Source organism: Notolepis coatsorum, assembly GCF_963971535.1.
Source record: "Notolepis coatsorum genome assembly, contig: SCAFFOLD_402, whole genome shotgun sequence".
Classification (NCBI taxonomy): domain Eukaryota; kingdom Metazoa; phylum Chordata; class Actinopteri; order Aulopiformes; family Paralepididae; genus Notolepis; species Notolepis coatsorum.
In genome coordinates this window covers 109,808-135,791 of record NW_028169057.1, presented here as the reverse complement: position 1 = coordinate 135,791, position 25,984 = coordinate 109,808, and the positions used below count along the sequence as shown (strand labels likewise).

Below are 25,984 nucleotides of genomic sequence, written 5' to 3'. Positions count from 1 at the left end.
TGAATATATTTTGAACGAATCCTCCAAAAAAGATAGTCAACTGGAATATGTTAGTTCAGTTACACATATGATGTTGGTTTGTCATGACCCATTGTGAAACAAAAGAAAATCGCAGACTTTTAAAACAAAAACAAAATGGCCGTTGATTTTTTTATTTTTATTTTGTCAGACTTGGATCTACTATTGGATCTACTTTCTCTGTGGATGGTTTTGTGAATAAATCTCCATTATGCTTCAATTACTGTGTGTTTATTGTATAAGCAATAAGGTTGGGTGAATTTGGCCATTGTATAAAAGCATTAAATCACTTTGAAGTCGTGTGTTTTACTCATTAGATCACACCTAGGGGGGTCTAACGACCCTCCGCTGCGTGTTGGCCTAACAACCACTCCGTCGCGTGATCTAATGCTTAAATGTTGGCTAATGCAATAACTGACGGGAAATACATTTGGGTCCAGACTGTTCCCTAGCAACGTAATTCCAGTGAAACCATGTATAAAAAAATCAAACAAAATCACACAGTGAATCAGACGTACACAAGTTTGATCTTATTCTCTGGTTTCTGGCTTTAGGAGCTTTAGAGTAGCTCATGTTCACAACTATTGATCGAACTGTCTTCATTTGAGCTGTGTTCCCTTTAAAAGATGGCAGACCTGTAACAAATCTGCCTCTCCTGCCAGGCCATCCTCTCCCCCTTATTTATACTTCCCTCCACTCTCTCTCTCTTCTTGTCTCTCTCTCTCTCTCTCTCTCTCTCTCTCTCTCTCTCTCTCTCTCTCTCTCTCTCTCTCTCTCTCTCTCTCTCTCTCTCTCTCTCTCACTCTCTCTCTCTCTCTCTCTCTCTCCTTTCTCTCTCTCTGTCTATCTCTCTCTGTATATGTCTCTCTTCTCTCTATCTGTCTCTCTTCTATGTATTCTCTCTTTTCTCTCTTTTCTCTCTCTCTCTCTCTTCTCCTCTCTCTCTCTCTCTCTCTGATCTCTCTCTCTCTCTCTCTCTCTCTCTCTCTCTCTCTCTTCTCTCTCTCTCTCTCTCTCTCTCTCTCTCTCTCTCTCTCTCTCTCTCTCTCTCTCTATCTCTGTATCTCTCCTTTTCTCTGCTCTCTCTCTCTATCTTGCTCTTCATCTCTCTACCTCTCGTCTCTCTCATCTCTCCTTGTCTCTTTCTCTCTCTCTCCTTGTCTCTTCCCTTCTCTCTCTCTCTTTCTCTTTCTCTGTCTCTCTCTCTCTCTCTTGATCAAGCAGTCTGGCTCAAACTGAAGTCTGGCTCTGAAATGCAACGAGGCGTGAGTTGTTGCAGGAGGTGTAGGAGACTGAGTTGATTAAAGAAAGCTTTTAGTGGACATACTTTGACCTGCACATTTGCCCATTGTGATGACATTGCAGCCCCATTTTGCAACTCCCGGCTGAAGCGATCTTCCTCAACACTGGACCAATTACAAAATGTTTTGTCTCCATTATTCATTTATACCCCACACAATGGAAAAATAGGGTCAAAAAAATATACCGAAATTCCTCTTTAAGTGTAAGCGAATCACCAGAGAGAGTATGAGAGTTTGAGTCCAGTAATGAAGTGATGTTGGGCTTTATACAGAAACAGATGCCAATGCGTTTTGTTTTATTTGTGCCATGTTTATGATTTGGAAATATGTGCTCAATGTTAGCATGAGCCTACTACATGGCTTCATTAATGTTACATGCTGTTGTGTTTACATTCTGAATGTCGCAGAAGAAATGCGTCACTTCCGGTAGCGCCTACGTCACGTTAGTACCGTGACTAATTCATAGTAGAGATTGATCAGAATTAAAGATTTAAAGCCTTCAGTGCCGCCTGTAAATTTCAGGCTACAAACTTTTATTTTCTTTTTCTTTTTCTTTCTCTAGAATACAGACAGAGCTTTGAGTTTATAGTGAATTCCATAGACATGCCAGGTACTGCTGGGACATGCTGGGATTTAGTTTTGTGTTGTCATGTATTTATGTTATCTGTTGTGTGTGTGTGCTTGAATGTATGTCTCTCTCCTGCTCCCTGCCCATTATCCATTGTTCCTCCTTGCACAAGATTGTATATCCGTTTTTTATTTCTTTTTTTCTTTTAATACAACTCTGGTATGATGAATACTTCTAAGGTTTAAATGTTATCCACCTGAATATAAGGAGTCTGTACCCAAAATGTATCTACTTAGAGCTTGGCTTGTCTACAATAATCCCAGTGTAATTACTGTGTCTGAGACATGGTTGCATAGTGCAATCTCTGACAATGAGGTTGGACTTGACAACTATGTTCTGTACAGAGCTGATAGGGGTACTAGAGGTGGAGGAGTGGCTACATATGTCAAATCAACCTGACATCTGAGCTCCTCAGGCCAAGGGTAAACCCTATAAACTTTGAGTGTCTTTTCATTAAAATTTCTTTTCATGAAAATAAACAGTTGACCATAGGAAATATTATAGACCTCCTGATTCCCCTCTGAATCTACAAATTATATATTATCCACCATTAACTCTTTAGAATCGTCCAAATGAAATTATTATCTTGGTGACTTTAACATCAACTGGCTAGATCGATCATCTAGTAATGCTCGAAACCTATTTGGCAGTGTCAACTTAACTCTTTTTTTTAACAAATGTTTTTTATTTTCCCTTTTTTAACATAAAACTAGACACACAATACATTAACAGTAGAAATCCACAATAAATCACAGGACTATGACAGACATAATAATAACAATAATGACTGTCCAGTACTTAAATCAAAATAAATGTAGATTAAAAAGATATACACATAATACATGCAATACAATACAATACATATGCTCTTGCTTGCTCGTCCTCACTCTTTCCTTCTCCTTCCCCCCCCCCCCCCCCCCCCCCTCAGGACCCCCTCTTGGACTATCCATCCATTATTCCGTTTAACACCAGGGATTACAAGTTCATATGCTTATACTTTATCTTCTCCACCACATCTAACCAGATTGCTATTTTCAATCAATCAATCAATCAATCAATCAATCAATCAATTGTATTTACCTTACTTTTGTACTTTGTATTGTGCAGCACTTTGGTCAACCTTGGTTGTTTTTAAATGTGCTATATAAATAATCTGACCGTGACCCTGTGTGTGTGTGTGTGTGTGCGTGTCTCGTTGCCAGATATTGACGAGTGTGCCGAGGGGAAGCACTACTGCCGGAGAACACCGTGTGTGGCAACACGCCAGGCTCCTTCAGGTGCCTCTGCCACGGAGGATACATCCGCATCGATGACTACTCCTGCACGGTGACTCACTGTTCCTCTTTACACACACATGTTACCCTTCTGTACACGCATGTACACACACAGAAACAAATCTACCCCCCATAGACACGTCCGGCGTACAGGTGGGTTGATCAATAACCCCCCCCCCCCCCCCCCCTTCATCGTCATCAACCCGCCCTCCACCTCTACCTCCGTTACCAGCTGAGCTAAGTCGGGGCTGGCACAGGTTGATCGATTCCCGGAGAAGGTGTTCGACCTTTATATAGGCCACAGAGAGGTTTCGGAGCTGCTTGCTCTCGGGGACACAATCGGCCTGAGCTAGGGAATACTGTAGAGTGTGTGTTGGCGTCCCGAGTCAAGGATTAGTATATTTTGTCCACACTAAAAGTGTCGTTTTAGTATATAAAGTGTTAAAGGTGTTCTTGCGATGTATTTTTTTATACCTTCGTGTACCAATTCAAAGCACAGAGAGAGAGAGAGAGGAGAGAGAGAGAGAGAGAGAGAGAGAGAGAGAGAGAGAGAGAGAGAGAGAGAGAGAGAGAGAGAGAGAGAGAGAGAGAGAGAGAGAGAGAGAGAAGAAGAGAGAGAGAGAGAGAGAGAGAGAGAGAGAGAGAGAGAGAGAGAGATGTGCTCGGTGAGGGGGGGGGCACACCAGATTTTCAGCGGATTGTGTAATTAAAATGATAATATGAATAATGCGTCTCATTTAGCGCGCGGAGCCCCAGCAGATGGCTGGGTGTTTACTTGTGGTCTTTTCACGGCTCTCACGGAATGTTCTGCCACCGGAGACGGGTTACTTGGAGAGAATGGGGGGGGGGGCCTGTCCGTGCCATTTTGTCTTCACGTTACTGATACGGTAGGGAGGTCGAGAGGGGGACGTCCTGATCCCAGGCCAGAATGTCGACAGTGGGAGATGCTAATTTGGTAGAGCTGTATCTGATGTCATCTGTATGTCAGTCTCTCTCACCAGGTAATGGAGATAACCAGGTGTAAAACCTCAGCCCCTCCCCTGCTTGTGTGTGTTTGGTAGGAGTGACCACCTTTGACTGGCTTGGTCAAAGCCTGCCCATTGTAGTCCTTCGTAAAGCAGGACGCTGGAGCTCAGTAGTTTAGGAGCTAGTAAAGCAGGAGTTCAGTAGTTTAGGAGCTAGTAAAGCAGGAGTTCAGTAGTTTAGGAGCTAGTAAAACAGGAGTTCAGTAGTTTAGGAGCCAGTAAAGCAGGAGTTCAGTAGTTTAGGAGCTAGTAAAGCAGGAGTTCAGTAGTTTAGGAGCTAGTAAAGCAGGAGTTCAGTAGTTTAGGAGCTAGTAAAGCAGGAGCAGGAGTTCAGTAGTTTAGGAGCTAGTAAAGCAGGAGTTCAGTAGTTTAGGAGCTAGTAAAGCAGGAGTTCAGTAGTTTAGGAGCTAGTAAAGCAGGAGTTCAGTAGTTTAGGAGCTAGTAAAGCAGGAGTTCAGTAGTTTAGGAGCTAGTAAAGCAGGATGCAGGAGTTTAGGAGCTGGTAAAGCAGGATGCAGGAGTTTAGGAGCTAGTAAAGCAGGAAGCAGGAGTTCAGTAGTTTAGGAGCTAGTAAAGCAGGATGCAGGAGTTTAGGAGCTAGTAAAGTAGGAGTTCAGTAGTTTAAGAGCTAGTAAAGCAGGAGTTCAGTAGTTTAGGAGCTAGTAAAGCAGGAGTTCAGTAGTTTAAGAGCTAGTAAAGCAGGAGTTCAGTAGTTTAGGAGCTAGTAAAGCAGGAGTTCAGTAGTTTAAGAGCTAGTAAAGCAGGAGTTCAGTAGTTTAGGAGCTAGTAAAGCAGGAGTTCAGTAGTTTAGGAGCTAGTAAAGCAGGATGCAGGAGTTTAGGAGCTAGTAAAGCAGGAGTTCAGTAGTTTAAGAGCTAGTAAAGCAGGAGTTCAGTAGTTTAGGAGCTAGTAAAGCAGGAGTTCAGTAGTTTAGGAGCTAGTAAAGCAGGATGCAGGAGTTTAGGAGCTAGTAAAGCAGGAGTTCAGTAGTTTAGGAGCTAGTAAAGCAGGAGTTCAGGAGTTTATGAGCTAGTAAAGCAGGAAGCAGCAGTCAGTAGTTTAGGAGCTAGTAAAGCAGGAGTTCAGTAGTTTAGGAGCTAGTAAAGCAGGAGTTCAGTAGTTTAGGAGCTAGTAAAGATGGAAGCAGGAGTTTAGGAGCTAGTAAAGCTGGAGTTCAGTAGTTTAGGAGCTAGTAAAGCAGGAGTTCAGTAGTTTAGGAGCTAGTAAAGATGGAAGCAGGAGTTTAGGAGCTAGTAAAGCAGGAAGCAGGAGTTTAGGAGCTAGTAAAGCAGGAGTTCAGTAGTTTAGGAGCTAGTAAAGCAGGAGTTCAATAGTTTAGGAGCTAGTAAAGATGGAAGCAGGAGTTTAGGAGCTAGTAAAGCAGGATGCAGTAGTTTAGGAGCTAGTAAAGCAGGAGTTCAGTGGTTTAGGAGCTAGTAAAGCAGGAAGCAGGAGTTCAGTAGTTTAGGAGTTAGTAAAGTAGGAAGCAGGAGTTCAGTAGTTTAGGAGCTAGTAAAGGAGGAAGCAGGAGTTTAGGAGCTAGTAAAGCAGGAAGCAGGAGTTCAGTAGTTTAGGAGCTAGTAAAGTAGGAAGCAGGAGTTCAGTAGTTTAGGAGCTAGTAAAGGAGGAAGCAGGAGTTTAGGAGCTAGTAAAGCAGGAAGCAGGAGTTCAGTAGTTTAAGAGCTAGTAAAGCAGGAGTTCAGTAGTTTAGGAGCTAGTAAAGCAGGAAGCAGGAGTTCAGTAGTTTAGGAGCTAGTAAAGCAGGAGTTCAGTAGTTTAGGAGCTAGTAAAGCAGGAAGCAGGAGTTTAGGAGCTAGTAAAGCAGGAGTTCAGTAGTTTAGGAGCTAGTAAAGCAGGAAGCAGGAGTTCAGTAGTTTAGGAGCTAGTAAAGCAGGAAGCAGGAGTTTAGGAGCTAGTAAAGCAGGAGTTCAGTAGTTTAGGAGCTAGTAAAGCAGGAGTTCAGTAGTTTAGGAGCTAGTAAAGCAGGATGCAGGAGTTTAGGAGCTAGTAAAGCAGGAGTTCAGTAGTTTAGGAGCTAGTAAAGCAGGAGTTCATGAGTTTATGAGCTAGTAAAGCAGGAGTTCAGTAGTTTAGGAGCTAGTAAAGCAGGAAGCAGGAGTTTAGGAGCTAGTAAAGCAGGAGTTCAGTAGTTTAGGAGCTAGTAAAGTAGGATGCAGGAGTTTAGGAGCTAGTAAAGCAGGAGTTCAGTAGTTTAAGAGCTAGTAAAGCAGGAGTTCAGTAGTTTAGGAGCTAGTAAAGCAGGAGTTCAGTAGTTTAGGAGCTAGTAAAGATGGAAGCAGGAGTTTAGGAGCTAGTAAAGCAGGAGGCAGGAGTTTAGGAGCTAGTAAAGCAGGAGTTCAGTAGTTTAGGAGCTAGTAAAGCAGGAGTTCAGTAGTTTAGGAGCTGGTAAAGCAGGAAGCAGCAGTTCAGTAGTTTAGGAGCTAGTAAAGCAGGAGTTCAGTAGTTTAGGAGCTAGTAAAGATGGAAGCAGGAGTTTAGGAGCTAGTAAAGCAGGAAGCAGGAGTTTAGGAGCTAGTAAAGCAGGAGTTCAGTAGTTTAGGAGCTAGTAAAGATGGAAGCAGGAGTTTAGGAGCTAGTAAAGCAGGATGCAGTAGTTTAGGAGCTAGTAAAGCAGGAGTTCAGTGGTTTAGGAGCTAGTAAAGCAGGAAGCAGGAGTTCAGTAGTTTAGGAGCTAGTAAAGCAGGAAGCAGGAGTTCAGTAGTTTAGGAGCTAGTAAAGCAGGAAGCAGGAGTTTAGGAGCTAGTAAAGCAGGAGTTCAGTAGTTTAGGAGCTAGTAAAGCAGGAAGCAGGAGTTCAGTAGTTTAGGAGCTAGTAAAGGAGGAAGCAGGAGTTCAGTAGTTTAGGAGCTAGTAAAGGAGGAAGCAGGAGTTTAGGAGCTAGTAAAGCAGGAAGCAGGAGTTCAGTAGTTTAGGAGCTAGTAAAGATGGAAGCAGGAGTTTAGGAGCTAGTAAAGCAGGAAGCAGGAGTTTAGGAGCTAGTAAAGCAGGAGTTCAGTGGTTTAGGAGCTAGTAAAGCAGGAAGCAGGAGTTCAGTAGTTTAGGAGCTAGTAAAGCAGGAAGCAGGAGTTCAGTAGTTTAGGAGCTAGTAAAGGAGGAAGCAGGAGTTTAGGAGCTAGTAAAGCAGGAAGCAGGAGTTCAGTAGTTTAGGAGCTAGTAAAGCAGGAGTTCAGTAGTTTAGGAGCTAGTAAAGCAGGAAGCAGGAGTTCAGTAGTTTAAGAGCTAGTAAAGCAGGAAGCAGGAGTTTAGGAGCTAGTAAAGCAGGAAGCAGGAGTTCAGTAGTTTAGCAGCTAGTAAAGGAGGAAGTAGGAGTTTAGGAGCTAGTAAAGCAGGAAGCAGGAGTTTAGGAGCTAGTAAAGCAGGAAGCAGCAGTTCAGTAGTTTAGGAGCTAGTAAAGGAGGAAGCAGGAGTTTAGGAGCTAGTAAAGCAGGAAGCAGGAGTTTAGGAGCTAGTAAAGCAGGAGTTCAGTAGTTTAGGAGCTGGTAAAGCAGGAGTTCAGTAGTTTAGGAGCTGGTAAAGCAGGAGTTCAGTAGTTTAGGAGCTAGTAAAGCTGGACGCAGGAGTTTAGGAGCTAGTAAAGCAGGAGTTCAGGAGTTTAGGAGCTAGTAAAGCAGGAGCTCAGTAGTTTAGGAGCTAGTAAAGCAGGAGTTCAGGAGTTTAGGAGCTAGTAAAGCAGGAGTTCAGGGGTTTAGGAGCTAGTAAAGCAGGAAGCAGCAGTTCAGTAGTTTAGGAGCTAGTAAAGCAGGAAGCAGGAGTTTAGGAGCTACAGTAGGAAAGCAGGAGTTCAGTAGTTTAGGAGCTAGTAAAGCAGGAAGCAGGAGTTTAGGAGCTACAGTAGGAAAGCAGGAGTTCAGTAGTTTAGGAGCTAGTAAAGCAGGATGCAGGAGTTTAGGAGCTGGTAAAGCAGGAGTTCAGTAGTTTAGGAGCTGGTAAAGCAGGAGTTCAGTAGTTTAGGAGCTAGTAAAGCAGGAAGCAGGAGTTTAGGAGCTAGTAAAGCAGGAGTTCAGTAGTTTAGGAGCTAGTAAAGATGGAAGCAGGAGTTTAGGAGCTAGTAAAGCAGGATGCAGTAGTTTAGGAGCTAGTAAAGCAGGAGTTCAGTGGTTTAGGAGCTAGTAAAGCAGGAAGCAGGAGTTCAGTAGTTTAGGAGCTAGTAAAGCAGGAAGCAGGAGTTCAGTAGTTTAGGAGCTAGTAAAGCAGGAAGCAGGAGTTTAGGAGCTAGTAAAGCAGGAGTTCAGTAGTTTAGGAGCTAGTAAAGCAGGAAGCAGGAGTTCAGTAGTTTAGGAGCTAGTAAAGGAGGAAGCAGGAGTTCAGTAGTTTAGGAGCTAGTAAAGGAGGAAGCAGGAGTTTAGGAGCTAGTAAAGCAGGAAGCAGGAGTTCAGTAGTTTAGGAGCTAGTAAAGATGGAAGCAGGAGTTTAGGAGCTAGTAAAGCAGGAAGCAGGAGTTTAGGAGCTAGTAAAGCAGGAGTTCAGTGGTTTAGGAGCTAGTAAAGCAGGAAGCAGGAGTTCAGTAGTTTAGGAGCTAGTAAAGGAGGAAGCAGGAGTTTAGGAGCTAGTAAAGCAGGAAGCAGGAGTTCAGTAGTTTAGGAGCTAGTAAAGCAGGAGTTCAGTAGTTTAGGAGCTAGTAAAGCAGGAAGCAGGAGTTCAGTAGTTTAAGAGCTAGTAAAGCAGGAAGCAGGAGTTTAGGAGCTAGTAAAGCAGGAAGCAGGAGTTCAGTAGTTTAGCAGCTAGTAAAGGAGGAAGTAGGAGTTTAGGAGCTAGTAAAGCAGGAAGCAGGAGTTTAGGAGCTAGTAAAGCAGGAAGCAGGAGTTCAGTAGTTTAGGAGCTAGTAAAGGAGGAAGCAGGAGTTTAGGAGCTAGTAAAGCAGGAAGCAGGAGTTTAGGAGCTAGTAAAGCAGGAGTTCAGTAGTTTAGGAGCTAGTAAAGCAGGAGTTCAGTAGTTTAGGAGCTGGTAAAGCAGGAGTTCAGTAGTTTAGGAGCTGGTAAAGCAGGAGTTCAGTAGTTTAGGAGCTAGTAAAGCTGGACGCAGGAGTTTAGGAGCTAGTAAAGCAGGAGTTCAGGAGTTTAGGAGCTAGTAAAGCAGGAGCTCAGTAGTTTAGGAGCTAGTAAAGCAGGAGTTCAGGAGTTTAGGAGCTAGTAAAGCAGGAGTTCAGGGGTTTAGGAGCTAGTAAAGCAGGAAGCAGCAGTTCAGTAGTTTAGGAGCTAGTAAAGCAGGAAGCAGGAGTTTAGGAGCTACAGTAGGAAAGCAGGAGTTCAGTAGTTTAGGAGCTAGTAAAGCAGGAAGCAGGAGTTTAGGAGCTACAGTAGGAAAGCAGGAGTTCAGTAGTTTAGGAGCTAGTAAAGCAGGATGCAGGAGTTTAGGAGCTGGTAAAGCAGGAGTTCAGTAGTTTAGGAGCTGGTAAAGCAGGAGTTCAGTAGTTTAGGAGCTAGTAAAGCAGGAAGCAGGAGTTTAGGAGCTAGTAAAGCAGGAGTTCAGTAGTTTAGGAGCTAGTAAAGATGGAAGCAGGAGTTTAGGAGCTAGTAAAGCAGGATGCAGTAGTTTAGGAGCTAGTAAAGCAGGAGTTCAGTGGTTTAGGAGCTAGTAAAGCAGGAAGCAGGAGTTCAGTAGTTTAGGAGCTAGTAAAGCAGGAAGCAGGAGTTCAGTAGTTTAGGAGCTAGTAAAGCAGGAAGCAGGAGTTTAGGAGCTAGTAAAGCAGGAGTTCAGTAGTTTAGGAGCTAGTAAAGCAGGAAGCAGGAGTTCAGTAGTTTAGGAGCTAGTAAAGGAGGAAGCAGGAGTTCAGTAGTTTAGGAGCTAGTAAAGGAGGAAGCAGGAGTTTAGGAGCTAGTAAAGCAGGAAGCAGGAGTTCAGTAGTTTAGGAGCTAGTAAAGATGGAAGCAGGAGTTTAGGAGCTAGTAAAGCAGGAAGCAGGAGTTTAGGAGCTAGTAAAGCAGGAGTTCAGTGGTTTAGGAGCTAGTAAAGCAGGAAGCAGGAGTTCAGTAGTTTAGGAGCTAGTAAAGGAGGAAGCAGGAGTTTAGGAGCTAGTAAAGCAGGAAGCAGGAGTTCAGTAGTTTAGGAGCTAGTAAAGCAGGAGTTCAGTAGTTTAGGAGCTAGTAAAGCAGGAAGCAGGAGTTCAGTAGTTTAAGAGCTAGTAAAGCAGGAAGCAGGAGTTTAGGAGCTAGTAAAGCAGGAAGCAGGAGTTCAGTAGTTTAGCAGCTAGTAAAGGAGGAAGTAGGAGTTTAGGAGCTAGTAAAGCAGGAAGCAGGAGTTTAGGAGCTAGTAAAGCAGGAAGCAGGAGTTCAGTAGTTTAGGAGCTAGTAAAGGAGGAAGCAGGAGTTTAGGAGCTAGTAAAGCAGGAAGCAGGAGTTTAGGAGCTAGTAAAGCAGGAGTTCAGTAGTTTAGGAGCTAGTAAAGCAGGAGTTCAGTAGTTTAGGAGCTGGTAAAGCAGGAGTTCAGTAGTTTAGGAGCTGGTAAAGCAGGAGTTCAGTAGTTTAGGAGCTAGTAAAGCTGGACGCAGGAGTTTAGGAGCTAGTAAAGCAGGAGTTCAGGAGTTTAGGAGCTAGTAAAGCAGGAGCTCAGTAGTTTAGGAGCTAGTAAAGCAGGAGTTCAGGAGTTTAGGAGCTAGTAAAGCAGGAGTTCAGGGGTTTAGGAGCTAGTAAAGCAGGAAGCAGCAGTTCAGTAGTTTAGGAGCTAGTAAAGCAGGAAGCAGGAGTTTAGGAGCTACAGTAGGAAAGCAGGAGTTCAGTAGTTTAGGAGCTAGTAAAGCAGGAAGCAGGAGTTTAGGAGCTACAGTAGGAAAGCAGGAGTTCAGTAGTTTAGGAGCTAGTAAAGCAGGATGCAGGAGTTTAGGAGCTGGTAAAGCAGGAGTTCAGTAGTTTAGGAGCTGGTAAAGCAGGAGTTCAGTAGTTTAGGAGCTAGTAAATCAGGATGCAGGAGTTTAGGAGCTAGTAAAGCAGGAGTTCAGTAGTTTAGGAGCTAGTAAAGCAGGAAGCAGGAGATCAGCAGTTTAGGAGCTAGTAAAGCAGGAAGCAGGAGTTTAGGAGCTAGTAAAGCAGGAGTTCAGTAGTTTAGGAGCTAGTAAAGCAGGAAGCAGGAGCTTAGGAGCTAGTAAAGCAGGAGTTCAGTAGTTTAGGAGCTAGTAAAGCAGGAGTTCAGTAGTTTAGGAGCTAGTAAAGCAGGAGTTCAGTAGTTTAGGAGCTAGTAAAGCAGGAAGCAGGAGTTTAGGAGCTAGTAAAGCAGGAAGCAGGCGTTTAGGAGCTAGTAAAGCAGGAAGCAGGAGTTTAGGAGCTAGTAAAGAAGGAGTTCAGTAGTTTATGAGCTAGTAAAGCAGGAAGCAGGAGTTTAGGAGCTAGTAAAGCAGGAAGCAGGAGTTCAGTAGTTTAGGAGCTAGTAAAGCAGGAGTTCAGTCGTTTAGGAGCTAGTAAAGCAGGAGTTCAGTAGTTTAGGAGCTAGTAAAACTGGAGTTCAGTAGTTTAGGAGCTAGTAAAGCAGGAGTTCAGTAGCTTAGGAGCTAGTAAAGCAGGAGTTCAGGAGTTCAAGACCATAAAGACATTTAAAAACAAATAAAATAATATTAACATCAATTCTAAAAGATACGGGCAGCCAATGAAAGGATCTGAGTGCAGGTGTAATGTGATCCCTCGTGTGTGTGTGTTAGGATTCTATAGCAGCTGCATTCTGAACTCGTTGCAGGTCATTAATGGACTTCAGTGAGTTTCCATCACCAGGCTTGGAAGACACTTAGAAAAGACACACGCAAAGCAGAAGACACTCTTAGCGTGGCCAGGCCACCACACGGACGTTAGCCCAACAAGGTGGAAGGTGCCGCTAAGTGCAGTTAGTCACGTGAGAGTGATGTCATCCCACCACCGTGTCATCCCACCACCGCGTCATCCCACCCCTGCGGTCCTTTTGTCTCTAAAACAGGGGTTCTCAAACTTTTTTATACCACAACCCCATTTTATTTAGGAAATTTTTTGGGGACCTCACACTTAATGTATCGTGTTATTTTTACTTGGAATTAAGGAATAGCAAAAAAAAAAAAAAAAAAAAAAAAAACGAACCGCTCCCGATGAGCAGGTTGGCACCTTGCAAGGTTGCCTGTGGATGGGTGAATGTGAAGCATAAGTTGTAAAGCACTTTGGATAAAAGCAATATGCAGTCCATTTGCTTAAAGCAAGGGTCAGCAACCTTTACTATCAAAAGAGCCACTTTTCCCCCCTCCCACAAAATAAAATGCTCAGGGAGCCGCACAACCTATTTACCCTTAAAATGAAGATAACACAGTGTATAACGTTTTATATATCCCCAAGCATACCCCACATTTAGCATAAAACATCTGCCCTACCCTCTCCTCTACCCTCTCCTCTACCCTCTCCTCTCCTCTGCCCTACCCTCTCCTCTACCCTCTCCTCTACCCTCTCCTCTCCTCTGCCCTACCCTCTCCTCTACCCTCTCCTCTACCCTCTCCTCTCCTCTGCCCTACCCCCTCCTTTACCCTCTCCTCTCCTCTACCCTGCCCTCTCCTCCACCCTACCCTACCCTCGCCTCTCATCTGCCCTCTCCTCTGCCCTACCCTACCCTGCCCTCTCCTCCACCCTACCCTACCCTACACTGTAAGAAAAAAAGCTGCAAGAAAACGGTAAATGTCTGGCATCAATGGTTGCCAAATACTTACTGTCAAATTACAGTAAAATCAAATACATTTACAGATTACAACCTTTATTTAATGGTTAATATAGGTAATTTACTGTATTGTTATGGCATTTACACTTAAACAAAAGTAATCTGTAAAATAATACAATGAATTTCCCGTGAAAAAAACATACGTTTTTTACAGTGTACCCTCTCCTCTCATCTACCCTACCCTCTCCTCTGCCCTACCCTACCCTACCCTCTCCTCCCTATATCGACGCACTTAATGAGAAATCATTCTCCAAGACGGCAGTGCGATTGACTGCGGTGTTCTAATCACGCGGGCCGCTTATCATGTCTTGTAATTACAGCTGAGGCGACGGCGGAGGGCCACAGATTACATCGTCCAAAAACCCCAAGACAAAACATTAGCATTCAAATTATTTATTTGTCTTATCTCTCACGCTGAATGATGATTAATAGGGTACCCCCAGGCAGGGCTTCGGTACAATATTAATTTGGAGTGAAACACAGGGGGGCTGTAGGCACCAGCGAATGAAGTGCTTGTCTGGTTTGTTGAGTTTGTGGATAAATGACTTGTATTTGCATCCGTTCTTTACCCAGTGGGAGGCTGACTGGGCTCTGCTCTTTCTCAGAGTACAACACCCTGTTTCACGCTCACACGGTTACACACGTGTACACCAGCGCTGTACAACACCCTGTTTCACGCTCACACGGTTACACATGGGTACACCAGAGCGGTGTGGTGGCTGAGAAGCTAGGAGGTTAGGTGCCTTGCGCAAGGCGGTAGCGGTCGAGTGAGGGAGGATATTTCATCTCAAACCTTTATTTAAACTCGAAAGGCAACTGAGGTTTTCCTCATTTACAGTCTCGTCGAGTGTACAGTAGGGCTGAGCCCAAACGTTCCAACGTTCGAACCTTCGTGCGTTACGTTGGCATTCTAATTCTAAATCAACATTAGAATTTTTTATTTTTAATACATTTTATTTTTTCTTTTCTTTTTTTCATTGTTTAAACCAATGGGGTTTTTCTTCACAGTTGCAGATAACGATTAGGCTACACTAATATTATAGTATTAAAATAAACTGATGAGTTATATTCATTAAAGAAAGTTGATTTAATAAAAAAAAAAAACTAATTTAATCAGATTAATCACTTTATTCAAATTTTAAAATTTAATTAAACTTTTTTTATTTATTTTTTTGTAAAAACTAAGGTTCGAACGTCCGTTCGAAAAACCCTGACAAAGTTCCAATCCAAAAAACAGGCTTCGGGGACAGCCTTAGTGTACAGTACATACAGAAATAAGCAGGGGGGAAAAGCATATAGAATCACACAGCATATAAAATCACAACAATAAGACAACAAGACGAGGCAAAAAGTAAGGATAACAAATTTATTAAAACACGTACAACTTTATTCAGAGATCAAGGTTTTAAACTGCAGCAGAGGGGAGAATCTCGAGCTTTAAGGACTGTTGGAGTTAATTTCATGAGCTAGAGGGGCATCATAGCAAAATGCAGATTTACCCTGTTCAGAGCAAACTCAGGGACCTTAAGGACCAGCCAGTCATTAGAACGGCTTCCATAGGTTCCAAAATTCCATTCCAATAATTATGTAGTATAAGGAGGTAGCTTACCAATAATGATGTAGTACTGTATAAGGAGGTAGCTTACCAATAATGATGTAGTATAAGGAGCTAGCTTACCAATAATGATGTAGCATAAAGAGGTAGTATATAGCGTCTCTCGTGAGCATCACCCGTCTGGGGGTTCGAAGTTGTCCTCTCTGACCTCTAGTCGTTATTCCTGATTGTCAAACAAATTCATCTGATAAAACGATACATACGCCCCGTTATTGTTATAATTTGTCTTTCAGAAAGTTAATTACGAACCTCGTCAGGGCCAGGTAATTGCTATTGGCTGGGGAAATAAATGGGCAGCCATTTTGTGTGTCTACGGCGAGCCGCGAGGCTCAATCATAATGAAGCCGTTTGATAGTAATGAGATGGAAATGCGGATGATAGAGATTACTAATGACCTTTATGATCCCATTTTAATATCTTCCTCAGAAGACCAGAATATTAAATGCTCAGAGACCTCCAAAGAAACACTTGCACGCGCACACGCACACACACACACACACGCGCGCGCGCGCGCACACGCACACGCACACACTTACACGAACACACATGCATTTGTTGTGCACGCCAATACACTGCTGTTACCAAGTACTGCACATGCTCTTCTTGCGGTATCATTGATGATGTGTCTATAGGATCATGGCTTCAGGGATTCCAGCTGAAGGAGTTTCTCTGAAATAGAGAGAGAGAGAGAGAGGAGAGAGAGAGAGAGAGAGAGAGAGAGAGAGAGAGAGAGAGAGAGAAGAGAGAGAGAGAGAGAGAGAGAGAGAGAGAGAGAGAGAGAGAGAGGAGAGAGAGAGAGAGAGAGAGAGAGAGAGAGACGAGAGGAGAGAGAGAGGAGAGAGAGAGAGGGAGAGAGAGAGAGAGAGAGAGAGGTCCATCTATAAAAAGGGAGACACATCTATAAAAAGGGAGACACATTTGATTCCAATAATTATAGGGGCATATGTGCAGTAACCTATGGAATCTATTTAGCAACATTATTAATAAAACAATCACAAACTTCCTTATCAAACACAATGCCCTAAACAAATCTCAAATTGGCGTTTTACCAAAACACAGACTGTCCGACATTTATTCTGCTTCTTTATCAAAACACCAATTTAAAATCTACAAAGATGTTCACCTGTTTTATTGATGAAGCCTTTTATTCAATCTGGCATGAAGAGCTTCTGTATATATTTCAACAATAACCTTCTGTAGTGTGGTAGTGAAAGGGCTAACCTTCTGTAGTGTGGTAGTGAAATAGTTAACCTTCTGTAGTGTGGTAGTGAAAGGGTTAACCTTCTGTAGTGAAAGGGTTAATCGATGACGGTGGGAATGACCACCCGCATTTCACTGTATGCCCTGGTATGTATGTGACAAATAAACCTCTTGAATCTTGAATCTTGAATAGCTTTAGTCACCACATAGCTTTAGTCTGGTAGATTTTGTCATGTAGCTTTAGTCAGATAGCTTTAGTCTGGTAGCTTTAGTCTGGTAACTTTAGTCTGGTAGCTTTAGTCACATAGCGTTAGTCACATAGCTTTAGTCTGGTAGCTTTAGTCTGGTAGCTTTAGTCTGGTAGCTTTGGTCTGGTAGCTTTGGTCTGGTAGCTTTAGTCTGGTAGCTTTAGTCTGGTAGCTTTGGTCTGGTAGCTTTGGTCTGGTAGCTTTAGTCTGGTAGCTTTAGTCTGGTAGCTTTAGTCTGGTAGCTTTAGTCATGTAGCTTTAGTCTGGTAGCTTTAGTCTGGTAGCTTAGGTCTGGTAGCTTTAGTCTGGTAGCTTTGGTCTGGTAGCTTTGGTCTGGTAGCTTTAGTCTGGTAGCTTTATTCTGGTAGCTTTAGTCATGTAGCTTTAGTCTGGTAGCTTTGGTCTGGTAGCGTTGGTCTGGTAGCGTTGGTCTGGTAGCGTTGGTCTGGTAGCGTTGGTCTGGTAGCGTTGGTCTGGTAGCGTTGATCTGGTAGTGTTGGTCTGGTAGCGTTGGTCTGGTAGCGTTGGTCTGGTAGCGTTGGTCTGGTAGCGTTGGTCTGGTAGCGTTGGTCAGCTCCAGTGACATAGCTTTAGTCAGATAGTTGCTGCTGCGGTCAGGCAAGCACCTACGCACACACGCAACGAGAACAGAGAGACTTCGGCTCAGCTTCTTCCCCCAGGCCATCAGAACACTGAACACTGTCAAGTCAAGAGTTTTATTTGTCACGGCATACAGGGCATATACTGAACTCTCCACACACAAGTACACATGAGCACACACACAACACACATGCTGCAATCGCTTTAAACAATTGCTTTAAACAAAATGTCACTTTAAACAAAATGAAAAAGTCACTTTAAAGGAATGAGGAATATAAAAATCACTTTAAGGAAATAACAGATGTGGTTCTAGTATAGTTTAGATATAGTAAGTATAGCATAATGACGGAGTTAAAATTGTATATTGTTTAGTAGTGTAGGACCCAGTGCCTTCTCAGGAATTTAGCATGTCTATTTTTATCATCTTATGTCTTCTTATTACCTGTTTTTCTTATGTCTATTTTATTATTAGTATTATTGCACAATCGATGACGGTGGGAATGACCACCCGCATTTCACTGTATGCCCTGGTATGTATGTGACAAATAAACCTCTTGAATCTTGAATCTTGAATAGCTTTAGTCACCACATAGCTTTAGTCTGGTAGATTTTGTCATGTAGCTTTAGTCAGATAGCTTTAGTCTGGTAGCTTTAATCTGGTAACTTTAGTCTGGTAGCTTTAGTCACATAGCGTTAGTCACATAGCTTTAGTCTGGTAGCTTTAGTCTGGTAGATTTAGTCATGTAGTTTTAGTCAGATAGCTTTAGTCTGGTAGCTTTAGTCTGGTAGCTTTAGTCACATAGCGTTAGTCACATAGCTTTAGTCTGGTAGCTTTAGTCTGGTAGCTTTAGTCACATAGCTTTAGTAACATAGCGTTAGTCACATAACTTTAGTCTGGTAGCTTTAGTCTGGTAGCTTTAGGCACATAGCTTTAGTAACATAGCTTTAGTCACATAACTTTAGTCTGGTAGCTTTAGTCTGGTAGCTTTAGTCACATAGCTTTAGTAACATAGCTTTAGTCACATAACTTTAGTCTGGTAGCTTTAGTCTGGTAGCTTTAGTCACATAGCTTTAGTCTGGTAGCTTTAGTCACATAGCTTTAGTCACATAGCTTTAGTCACATAACTTTAGTCTGGTAGCTTTAGTCACATAGCTTTAGTCACATAACTTTAGTCTGGTAGCTTTAGTCTGGTAGCTTTAGTCTGGTAGCTTTAGTCTGGTAGCTTTAGTCTGGTAGCTTTGGTCTGGTAGCTTTGGTCTGGTAGCTTTAGTCTGGTAGCTTTAGTCTGGTAGCTTTAGTCTGGTAGCTTTGGTCTGGTAGCTTTGGTCTGGTAGCTTTAGTCTGGTAGCTTTAGTCTGGTAGCTTTAGTCTGGTAGCTTTAGTCATGTAGCTTTAGTCTGGTAGCTTAGGTCTGGTAGCTTTAGTCTGGTAGCTTTGGTCTGGTAGCTTTGGTCTGGTAGCTTTAGTCTGGTAGCTTTATTCTGGTAGCTTTAGTCATGTAGCTTTAGTCTGGTAGCTTTGGTCTGGTAGCGTTGGTCTGGTAGCGTTGGTCTGGTAGCGTTGGTCTGGTAGCGTTGGTCTGGTAGCGTTGATCTGGTAGCGTTGGTCTGGTAGCGTTGGTCTGGTAGCGTTGGTCTGGTAGCGTTGGTCTGGTAGCGTTGGTCTGGTAGCGTTGGTCAGCTCCAGTGACATAGCTTTAGTCAGATAGTTGCTGCTGCGGTCAGGCAAGCACCTACGCACACACGCAACGAGAACAGAGAGACTTCGGCTCAGCTTCTTCCCCCAGGCCATCAGAACACTGAACACTGTCAAGTCAAGAGTTTTATTTGTCACGGCATACAGGGCATATACTGAACTCTCCACACACAAGTACACATGAGCACACACACAACACACATGCTGCAATCGCTTTAAACAATTGCTTTAAACAAAATGTCACTTTAAACAAAATGAAAAAGTCACTTTAAAGGAATGAGGAATATAAAAATCACTTTAAGGAAATAACAGATGTGGTTCTAGTATAGTTTAGATATAGTAAGTATAGCATAATGACGGAGTTAAAATTGTATATTGTTTAGTAGTGTAGGACCCAGTGCCTTCTCAGGAATTTAGCATGTATATTTTTATCATCTTATGTCTTCTTATTACCTGTTTTTCTTATGTCTATTTTATTATTAGTATTATTGCACAATCGATGACGGTGGGAATGACCACCCGCATTTCACTGTATGCCCTGGTATGTATGTGACAAATAAACCTCTTGAATCTTGAATCTTGAATAGCTTTAGTCACCACATAGCTTTAGTCTGGTAGATTTTGTCATGTAGCTTTAGTCAGATAGCTTTAGTCTGGTAGCTTTAATCTGGTAACTTTAGTCTGGTAGCTTTAGTCACATAGCGTTAGTCACATAGCTTTAGTCTGGTAGCTTTAGTCTGGTAGATTTAGTCATGTAGCTTTAGTCAGATAGCTTTAGTCTGGTAGCTTTAGTCTGGTAGCTTTAGTCACATAGCGTTAGTCACATAGCTTTAGTCTGGTAGCTTTAGTCTGGTAGCTTTAGTCACATAGCTTTAGTAACATAGCGTTAGTCACATAACTTTAGTCTGGTAGCTTTAGTCTGGTAGCTTTAGGCACATAGCTTTAGTAACATAGCTTTAGTCACATAACTTTAGTCTGGTAGCTTTAGTCTGGTAGCTTTAGTCACATAGCTTTAGTAACATAGCTTTAGTCACATAACTTTAGTCTGGTAGCTTTAGTCTGGTAGCTTTAGTCACATAGCTTTAGTCTGGTAGCTTTAGTCACATAGCTTTAGTCACATAGCTTTAGTCACATAACTTTAGTCTGGTAGCTTTAGTCACATAGCTTTAGTCACATAACTTTAGTCTGGTAGCTTTAGTCTGGTAGCTTTAGTCTGGTAGCTTTAGTCACATAGCTTTAGTCTGGTAGCTTTAGTCTGGTAGCTTTAGTCTGGTAGCTTTAGTCTGGTAGCTTTAGTATGGTAGCTTTAGTCACATAGCTTTAGTCACATAGCTTTAGTCACATAGCTTTAGTCACATAGCTTTAGTCTGGTAGCTTTAGTCTGGTAGCTGGTAGCAAATCTAAATGTATGCCTTCACCAGGTAACCCTGGTGTTGCTGAGAGGGAGAGATAATCAAAGAAAGAGATGGGGACAGAGAGAATCCGAGAAAGAGAGGATGACAGAGAGAATCAGAGAAAGAGAGAGAATCAGAGAGAAAGAGGGGGACAGAGAGAAAGAGGGGGACAGAGAGAATCAGAGAAAGAGAGGGGGACAGAGAGAATCAGAGAAAGAGAGGGGGACAGATAGAATCAAAGAAAGAGAGGGGGACAGAGAGAATAATAATAATTATAATAATAATAATAATAATAATAATGCAGAATCAGAGAAGGAGAGGGGGGCAAAGAGAATCAGATAAAGAGAGGAGGGCAGAGAGAATCAGAGAAAGAGAGGAGGACAGAGATAATCAGATAAAGAGAGGGACAGAGAGAATCAGATAAAGAGGGATAGAAAGAATCAGAGAGAAAGAGGGGGACAGAGAGAATCAGAGAGAAAGAGGGGGACAGAGAGAATCAGAGAAAGAGAGGGATAGAGATAATCAGAGAAAGAGAGGGGGCCAGAGAGAATCAGAGAAAGAGAGGGGGACAGAGAGAATCAGAGAAAGAGGGGGGGACAGAGAGAATCAGAGAAAGAGAGGGATAGAGAGAATCAGAGAAAGAGAGGGATAGAGAGAATCAGAGAAAGAGAGGGATAGATAGAATCAGAGAAAGAGAGGGGACAGAGAGAATCAGAGAAAGAAAGGGGGACAGAGAGCATCAGATAAAGAGAGGGATATAGAGAATCAGAGAAAGAGAGGGACAGAGAGAATCAGAGAAAGAAAGGGGCCAGATAGCATCAGATAAAGAGAGGGATATAGAGAATCAGAGAAAGAAAGGGGGACAGAGAGCATCAGATAAAGAGAGGGATATAGAGAATCAGAGAAAGAGAGGGACAGAGAGAATCAGAGAAAGAGAGGGGCCAGATAGCATCAGATAAAGAGAGGGATATAGAGAATCAGAGAAAGAAAGGGGGACAGAGAGCATCAGATAAAGAGAGGGATATAGAGAATCAGAGAAAGAGAGGGACAGAGAGAATCAGAGAAAGAGAGGGGCCAGATAGCATCAGATAAAGAGAGGGATATAGAGAATCAGAGAAAGAGAGGGACAGAGATAATCAGAGAAAGAGAGGGAGAGAGAGAGAGAGAGAATCAAAGAGAGACAGAAGGATAGAAATAATCAGAGAAAGAGAGGGGGACAGAGAGAATCAGAGAAAGAGAGGGATAGAGAGGGAGAATCAAAGAGAGACAGAGGGAGAGAAATAATCAAAGAAAGAGAGGAAGACAAGGAATAGAGAGTGTAAGAGAGAGAACCAGAGAGGGAGAGAGAATGAAAGAGAATCAGAGAGAGAGAGAGAGAGAGAGAGAGACCTAGGGCTAGTTGATTGATAGTGTCTATAACCATGTTCTCTGCCATCACATTAAGTTGAGATATTCACCTGCTGTTGTTCTGTGGTCCTGGGTCTCCAAGCTAATGAGATTTGCAGATGCCAATATCCGTTTGAATGTGTCGGTAATGAGACGACGAGATACTGTAACAAAGGGATTCCGGCGTTTTGCGTGGCAGCAGCCTAGACCGCCAAGGCTTATGCAAATGATGATATCCAATCATCTGTCATTTGAAAGGACAAGTCGTACAGATTATTTAGTGTAAAACGTACATGTGAGTCATTGTGTGATTACCCAATGTTCCAGACCAAATCGGCATCAATACCAAAATGTGAGCGGAGATGCTCGGTAGGAGGTGAATTACTGGAGCTAATATACTGTAAATTAGCTCGTTATTTGAGACTTAGAGGGCCACCTCGCCGATTTACCAACGTTCTGTTGTGAGGAGGACATTTGATAATGGGATATAAAACCTACCGACATGTTCTGTGTCTCGAGAGCTCGGACGCACTATTTCCTCAACTACAGTTACAGCCATTAGGACCGTCTACCATTCAACCGCTGTGCTGACGGGGTTGATTTTGAGGTTGATTGCTGTTCTGTTATATGCCACCAGGAGGCACAAAGCCTGACATAACTGATCCCGATTTGCAGCGTTGATGGATAGCTGCAGGCTTCAGAAATAGATCTCGAAATCCATAGCACACATGAAGAATATTTATATAAATTTGACCTTCATAACTTATAACCTTCATAACTTAACTTCACAACCTTTCTCTAGGCTTTTACATTTACATTTACATTTAGTCATTTAGGTGACGCTTCTATCCAAAGCGACTTACATGTTCTGTACGACAAGCCATCAGGAAGGGTACAACTCTATCAGCTGAGTAACAATGTTCATCAAAGTGTTGAGTGCTACAGTGTAGGTTAGTTTATTAGGACAAGTGCATGACAGTACGGTTAGTTAGGGTTAGATTCCTTTTTCTTTTTTTTCTTTTTTTTTTATTCAGATAATGGTTGAAGAAGTGCGTCTTTAGTCGACGGCGAAAGATTGGACGTGTTTCGGCTGTCCTAACTGGGGTGGGTAGTTCATTCCACCATTGTGGGGCAAGGACTGAGAATAGGCGACTTCTCTTTGATGACCCTCCCGGAGCTTGGATAGGAGTAGGTCTGAGGCGGCCAGAAGATGCAGAGCGTAGGGGTCTTGAGGGTGTGTAGTTAGAGACCATTGACCGGAGGTAGGCGGGAGCGGTTCCCTTTGCTGCACGGTATGCTAGGTCGAGGGCCTTGAAGCGGATTCGTGCAGCAATGGGGAGCCAGTGCAGGTCCCTAAGAAGTGGGGTGACATGGGCCGACTTCGGTAGGTTTGAGATCAGGCGGGCCGCTGCGTTCTGAATGAGTTGAAGAGGCTTAGTGGCAGTGGCCGGGAGGCCAGCGAGCAGTGTGTTGCAGTAGTCGAGGCGGGAGATGACTGTTGATTGGACGAGGAGTTGAGTGGCTTCTTTTGTCAGGAAGGGGCGGATCCTTCTGACGTTGCTCAGGAGGAATCGGCAGGTTCTGGTTGTCGCTGCGATGTGAGCAGAGAAGTTCAACTGGTCGTCGAGGACAACACCAAGGTTCTTGGCGGTCGGGTACGCGGTCACAGCTGCATTCTCGACTGTGATGGAAAGGTCGGTCAGGGGGGAGGATTTGGCCGGCAGGTGGAGCAATTCTGTTTTGCTTAGGTTCAGTTTGAGGTGGTTGGTCGTCATCCAGGCGGAGATGTCGGACAGACAGGCCGAGGGGGCCGCAGGGGGCGGGTGGCCGACAGGGTCCCTCTCCATGACACTTGGTAGGAGCGGTCATTGAGGTATGATGACAGCCATGTCAGCGCAGAGCCAGCCACTCCCATTCCTGCGAGGGCCGCAAGGAGGATCTGGTGGTTGACTGTGTCGAAGGCTGCAGATAGATCTAGGAGAATCAGGACAGAGGAGAGGCCTTTCGCTTTTGCTAAGTGAAGTGCCTCTGTGACCGCAATGAGGGCTGTCTCTGTGGAGTGACCAGTCCTGAAGCCTGACTGATTAGGGTCTAGGAGGTCATTCTGTAAGAGATAAGCAGTAAGGGGAGCAGCAAAGATAAATCGAAGCACAACTTTCCAAAAATAATATTTTCCAAACGAAGATACAATATATTGTAGCATCCTCGCTAATGAATGACTCACCAAGGCTGTTGTTGTTTCTCACTTTCTCACTATTATAACTTCAGTTACAGGTTTTTCGTACCCAAGACGGGGTGCATCACCTCTGCTTAGGGGTGTAACGGTACACAGAAGCCACGGTTTGGTACGTACCTCGGTTTTGGGTTCACGGTTCGGTACAATATTTATGATGATTATATATTTATTATAATTATCATTATTTAATATAACTATTTTGTATTAAGTCATACTTAGTTCCAACTAGGCTTGCTGCGGTAGTCAGTCAGTGATAACGGTGTCATTCTGTGTTCAGGAATCCACTTGAGTAAATGACTTGCCCCCACCGGTGTATGCTTTCCGTTTCACTTCTGGACTAGATTTAACTTCACGTGAAGCAGAGAAAGACGACTCTAGAGAAGAGAAGCCACGTTACACAACAATGGCAGAGGATTAATCAATATTTTGGATTTAAACACAATGTAGTTTAGACTGGAGAGCTTGACTGGAGAGGAGCTCAAAGGACCAGTCCATATCAGCAAAAGTACGTTTGTGTTTTTCTTTTTTCTTCTTTTTTATCAGCAGGAAAGTAGCGCGGAAGAAAGTTGGTGTTTGTGTGTGTGTGTGTGTGTGTGTGTGTGTGTGTGTGTGTGTGTGTGTGTGTGTGTGTGTGTGTGTGTGTGTGTGTGTGTGTGTGTGTGTGTGTGTGTGTGTGTGTGTGTGTGTGTGTGTGTGTGTGTGTGTGTGTGTGTGTGTGTGTGTGTGTGTGTGTGTGTGTGTGTGTGTGTGCGTGCACGTACCATTACAGTTGCATTGCAGGACAGGGAGCAGCCTCTGGCCTTTCGAGGGATGTAAATATGGTGTAATTATTTTTTATATTTTTTGGTCAATATCTATTGCATCAAGGGCGCTAGGCTCCTCTATGGGCTAAGACCTCTGGCGTGTAGTCCTCATATATGGCGATATTATTTTAAAAAAAAATTGTAAAGTAGATTCCCCCTTCGCGACCGGGCTTCATGAATAATAGAATAGAATATAATAGAATAGAAATACTTTTATTATCCCGTGGGAAATTTGACACTGCAAATCGCTCAACATTTAAACATTTAGACAGGACAGGTCACAATTAGAATAATAACACAAATCAAATCAAGTTGCCTAGGATAAATCTGTTCCTTTACTTGCAGTCTGTGGATCCTAGCAATGATGGCTCTTGGCTTCTTGTCCTTCTCGGGCTTAGCTGCGTTAGATCTATGTGCCATGTCACATTCCGGTGGTTCAGTAAACAAATTATTACCCAAAGCGGTCGCTTTGTCGGCTAGCTTCCTCCGTGAGGAAGACAATCTCTCTAGAATTGCTGGATGATCCAGTATTTCCATTTTCTCCCTCACTGGCCCAATAACTGCCTCTATCTCAGCTGTTACCGTTTCTCGGTACGACTCAAAGTATTTGTTGAACTGCTCTTCCAGTATTTCTGCAATTAGCTGTTTAATAGCTGATGGGCTAGCTTCACTTAGCTCGGCACCAGTAGTGCCTGTGTCCACACATGGTGAACGGATTTGTGCTTTGTCGACTGCCGACGTCACCCCGCCTCGTCCAGCAGCCCGTTTGCTCGCCATTTCCATGATAAAGTTGTTAAGTTGTCGAATTCCCTAATAAAATTTTTAATAAAATAAAAGACTAGTTGGGTAATAAAGGTGTTTGTTATAAAAGTCTGAGAGCGGTCTTGGTACATGTCTCTACTCCATGATGACGGCCGAATCCCCACAATTTTACAATTTTATTTACAGTTTTCTTTTTTGTCCAATAATGTTGGATTATGGAAAGACACACACACACACACAGCAACTTTCTCCTGCGCACTTTCCCTCAGCTGATCCGAGAGAAAAAAGATGCACTACATACATTTCCGGACTGATCATCTGAGCTCCTCTACAGTTGAGCTGCTGCCTGCTGTGGTGTTTAAATCCAAAATATTGATAAATCCTCTGCCATTGTTGTGTAACATGTCACCTCTTCTCTACAGTCTTCTTTCTCTGCTTCACGTGAAGTTAAATCTACTCTAGAAGTGGAGCTGAAACTTAACAAGCATACACCGTGGGGGTGGGGGCGGTTGGCAATTAATTTACTCAGTGGATGCCAGAACACAGAATGACACCGGTATCACTGACTACCACAGCAAGCCTATGGGGAACTAAGTATAACTTAAAGGGGAACTATTTGACTATTTCTTTCACTATTTGGGCACTTTTACACAATTCCTGTGAGTCTATGGAACACCTCTGTAATATATATTTTTTTTTATTCATTGTTTTGTATTTCTAATCAAGTCCTCAAAAACAGCATTTTTCTACCTCAGGATCTCGAGCTGTTTTGAGCCTGGGCTCCTAAACCACTGCGCAGCGTCGTCTTCGCCTGAACATTAACATGCAGCGGTGTCTTTATGACATCACATATCGCGCACATTTTCAAATGACTCAGTTCAGTGAGGGTGAATATTGTGAGAGGAGAATTGGAAGAATGCGCCAATATGAGAATTTTGAGACATAGATCATATTAATATAAGTTCACATAGCTAGGAAACAATGCTAAACACTCAAAAAGGCCATTTATAAGATAGTTCCCCTTTAATAGAAAATAATTATATTTAATAATAATAATTATAATAAATATATAATAATAATTATACATATTTGTTTTCCTGTTGTACCGAACGCACACTGAACC

At 43.1% G+C, this 25,984-nt stretch overlaps 1 protein-coding gene across 1 annotated transcript in view; it reads right to left on the bottom strand.

Moving 5' to 3' along the window:
• Positions 1-13,548: 13,548 nt before the first annotated feature.
• The window catches only part of LOC311248805 (protein kinase C-binding protein NELL2-like), a gene marked incomplete at both ends in the record, with an annotated part of 69,951 nt that continues 57,515 nt past the window's right edge, over positions 13,549-25,984 (bottom strand). Inside the window, 1 exon segment of the mRNA XM_084339633.1 lies at positions 13,549-13,589. Coding sequence (XP_084195759.1) covers positions 13,549-13,589 — 41 coding nt within the window.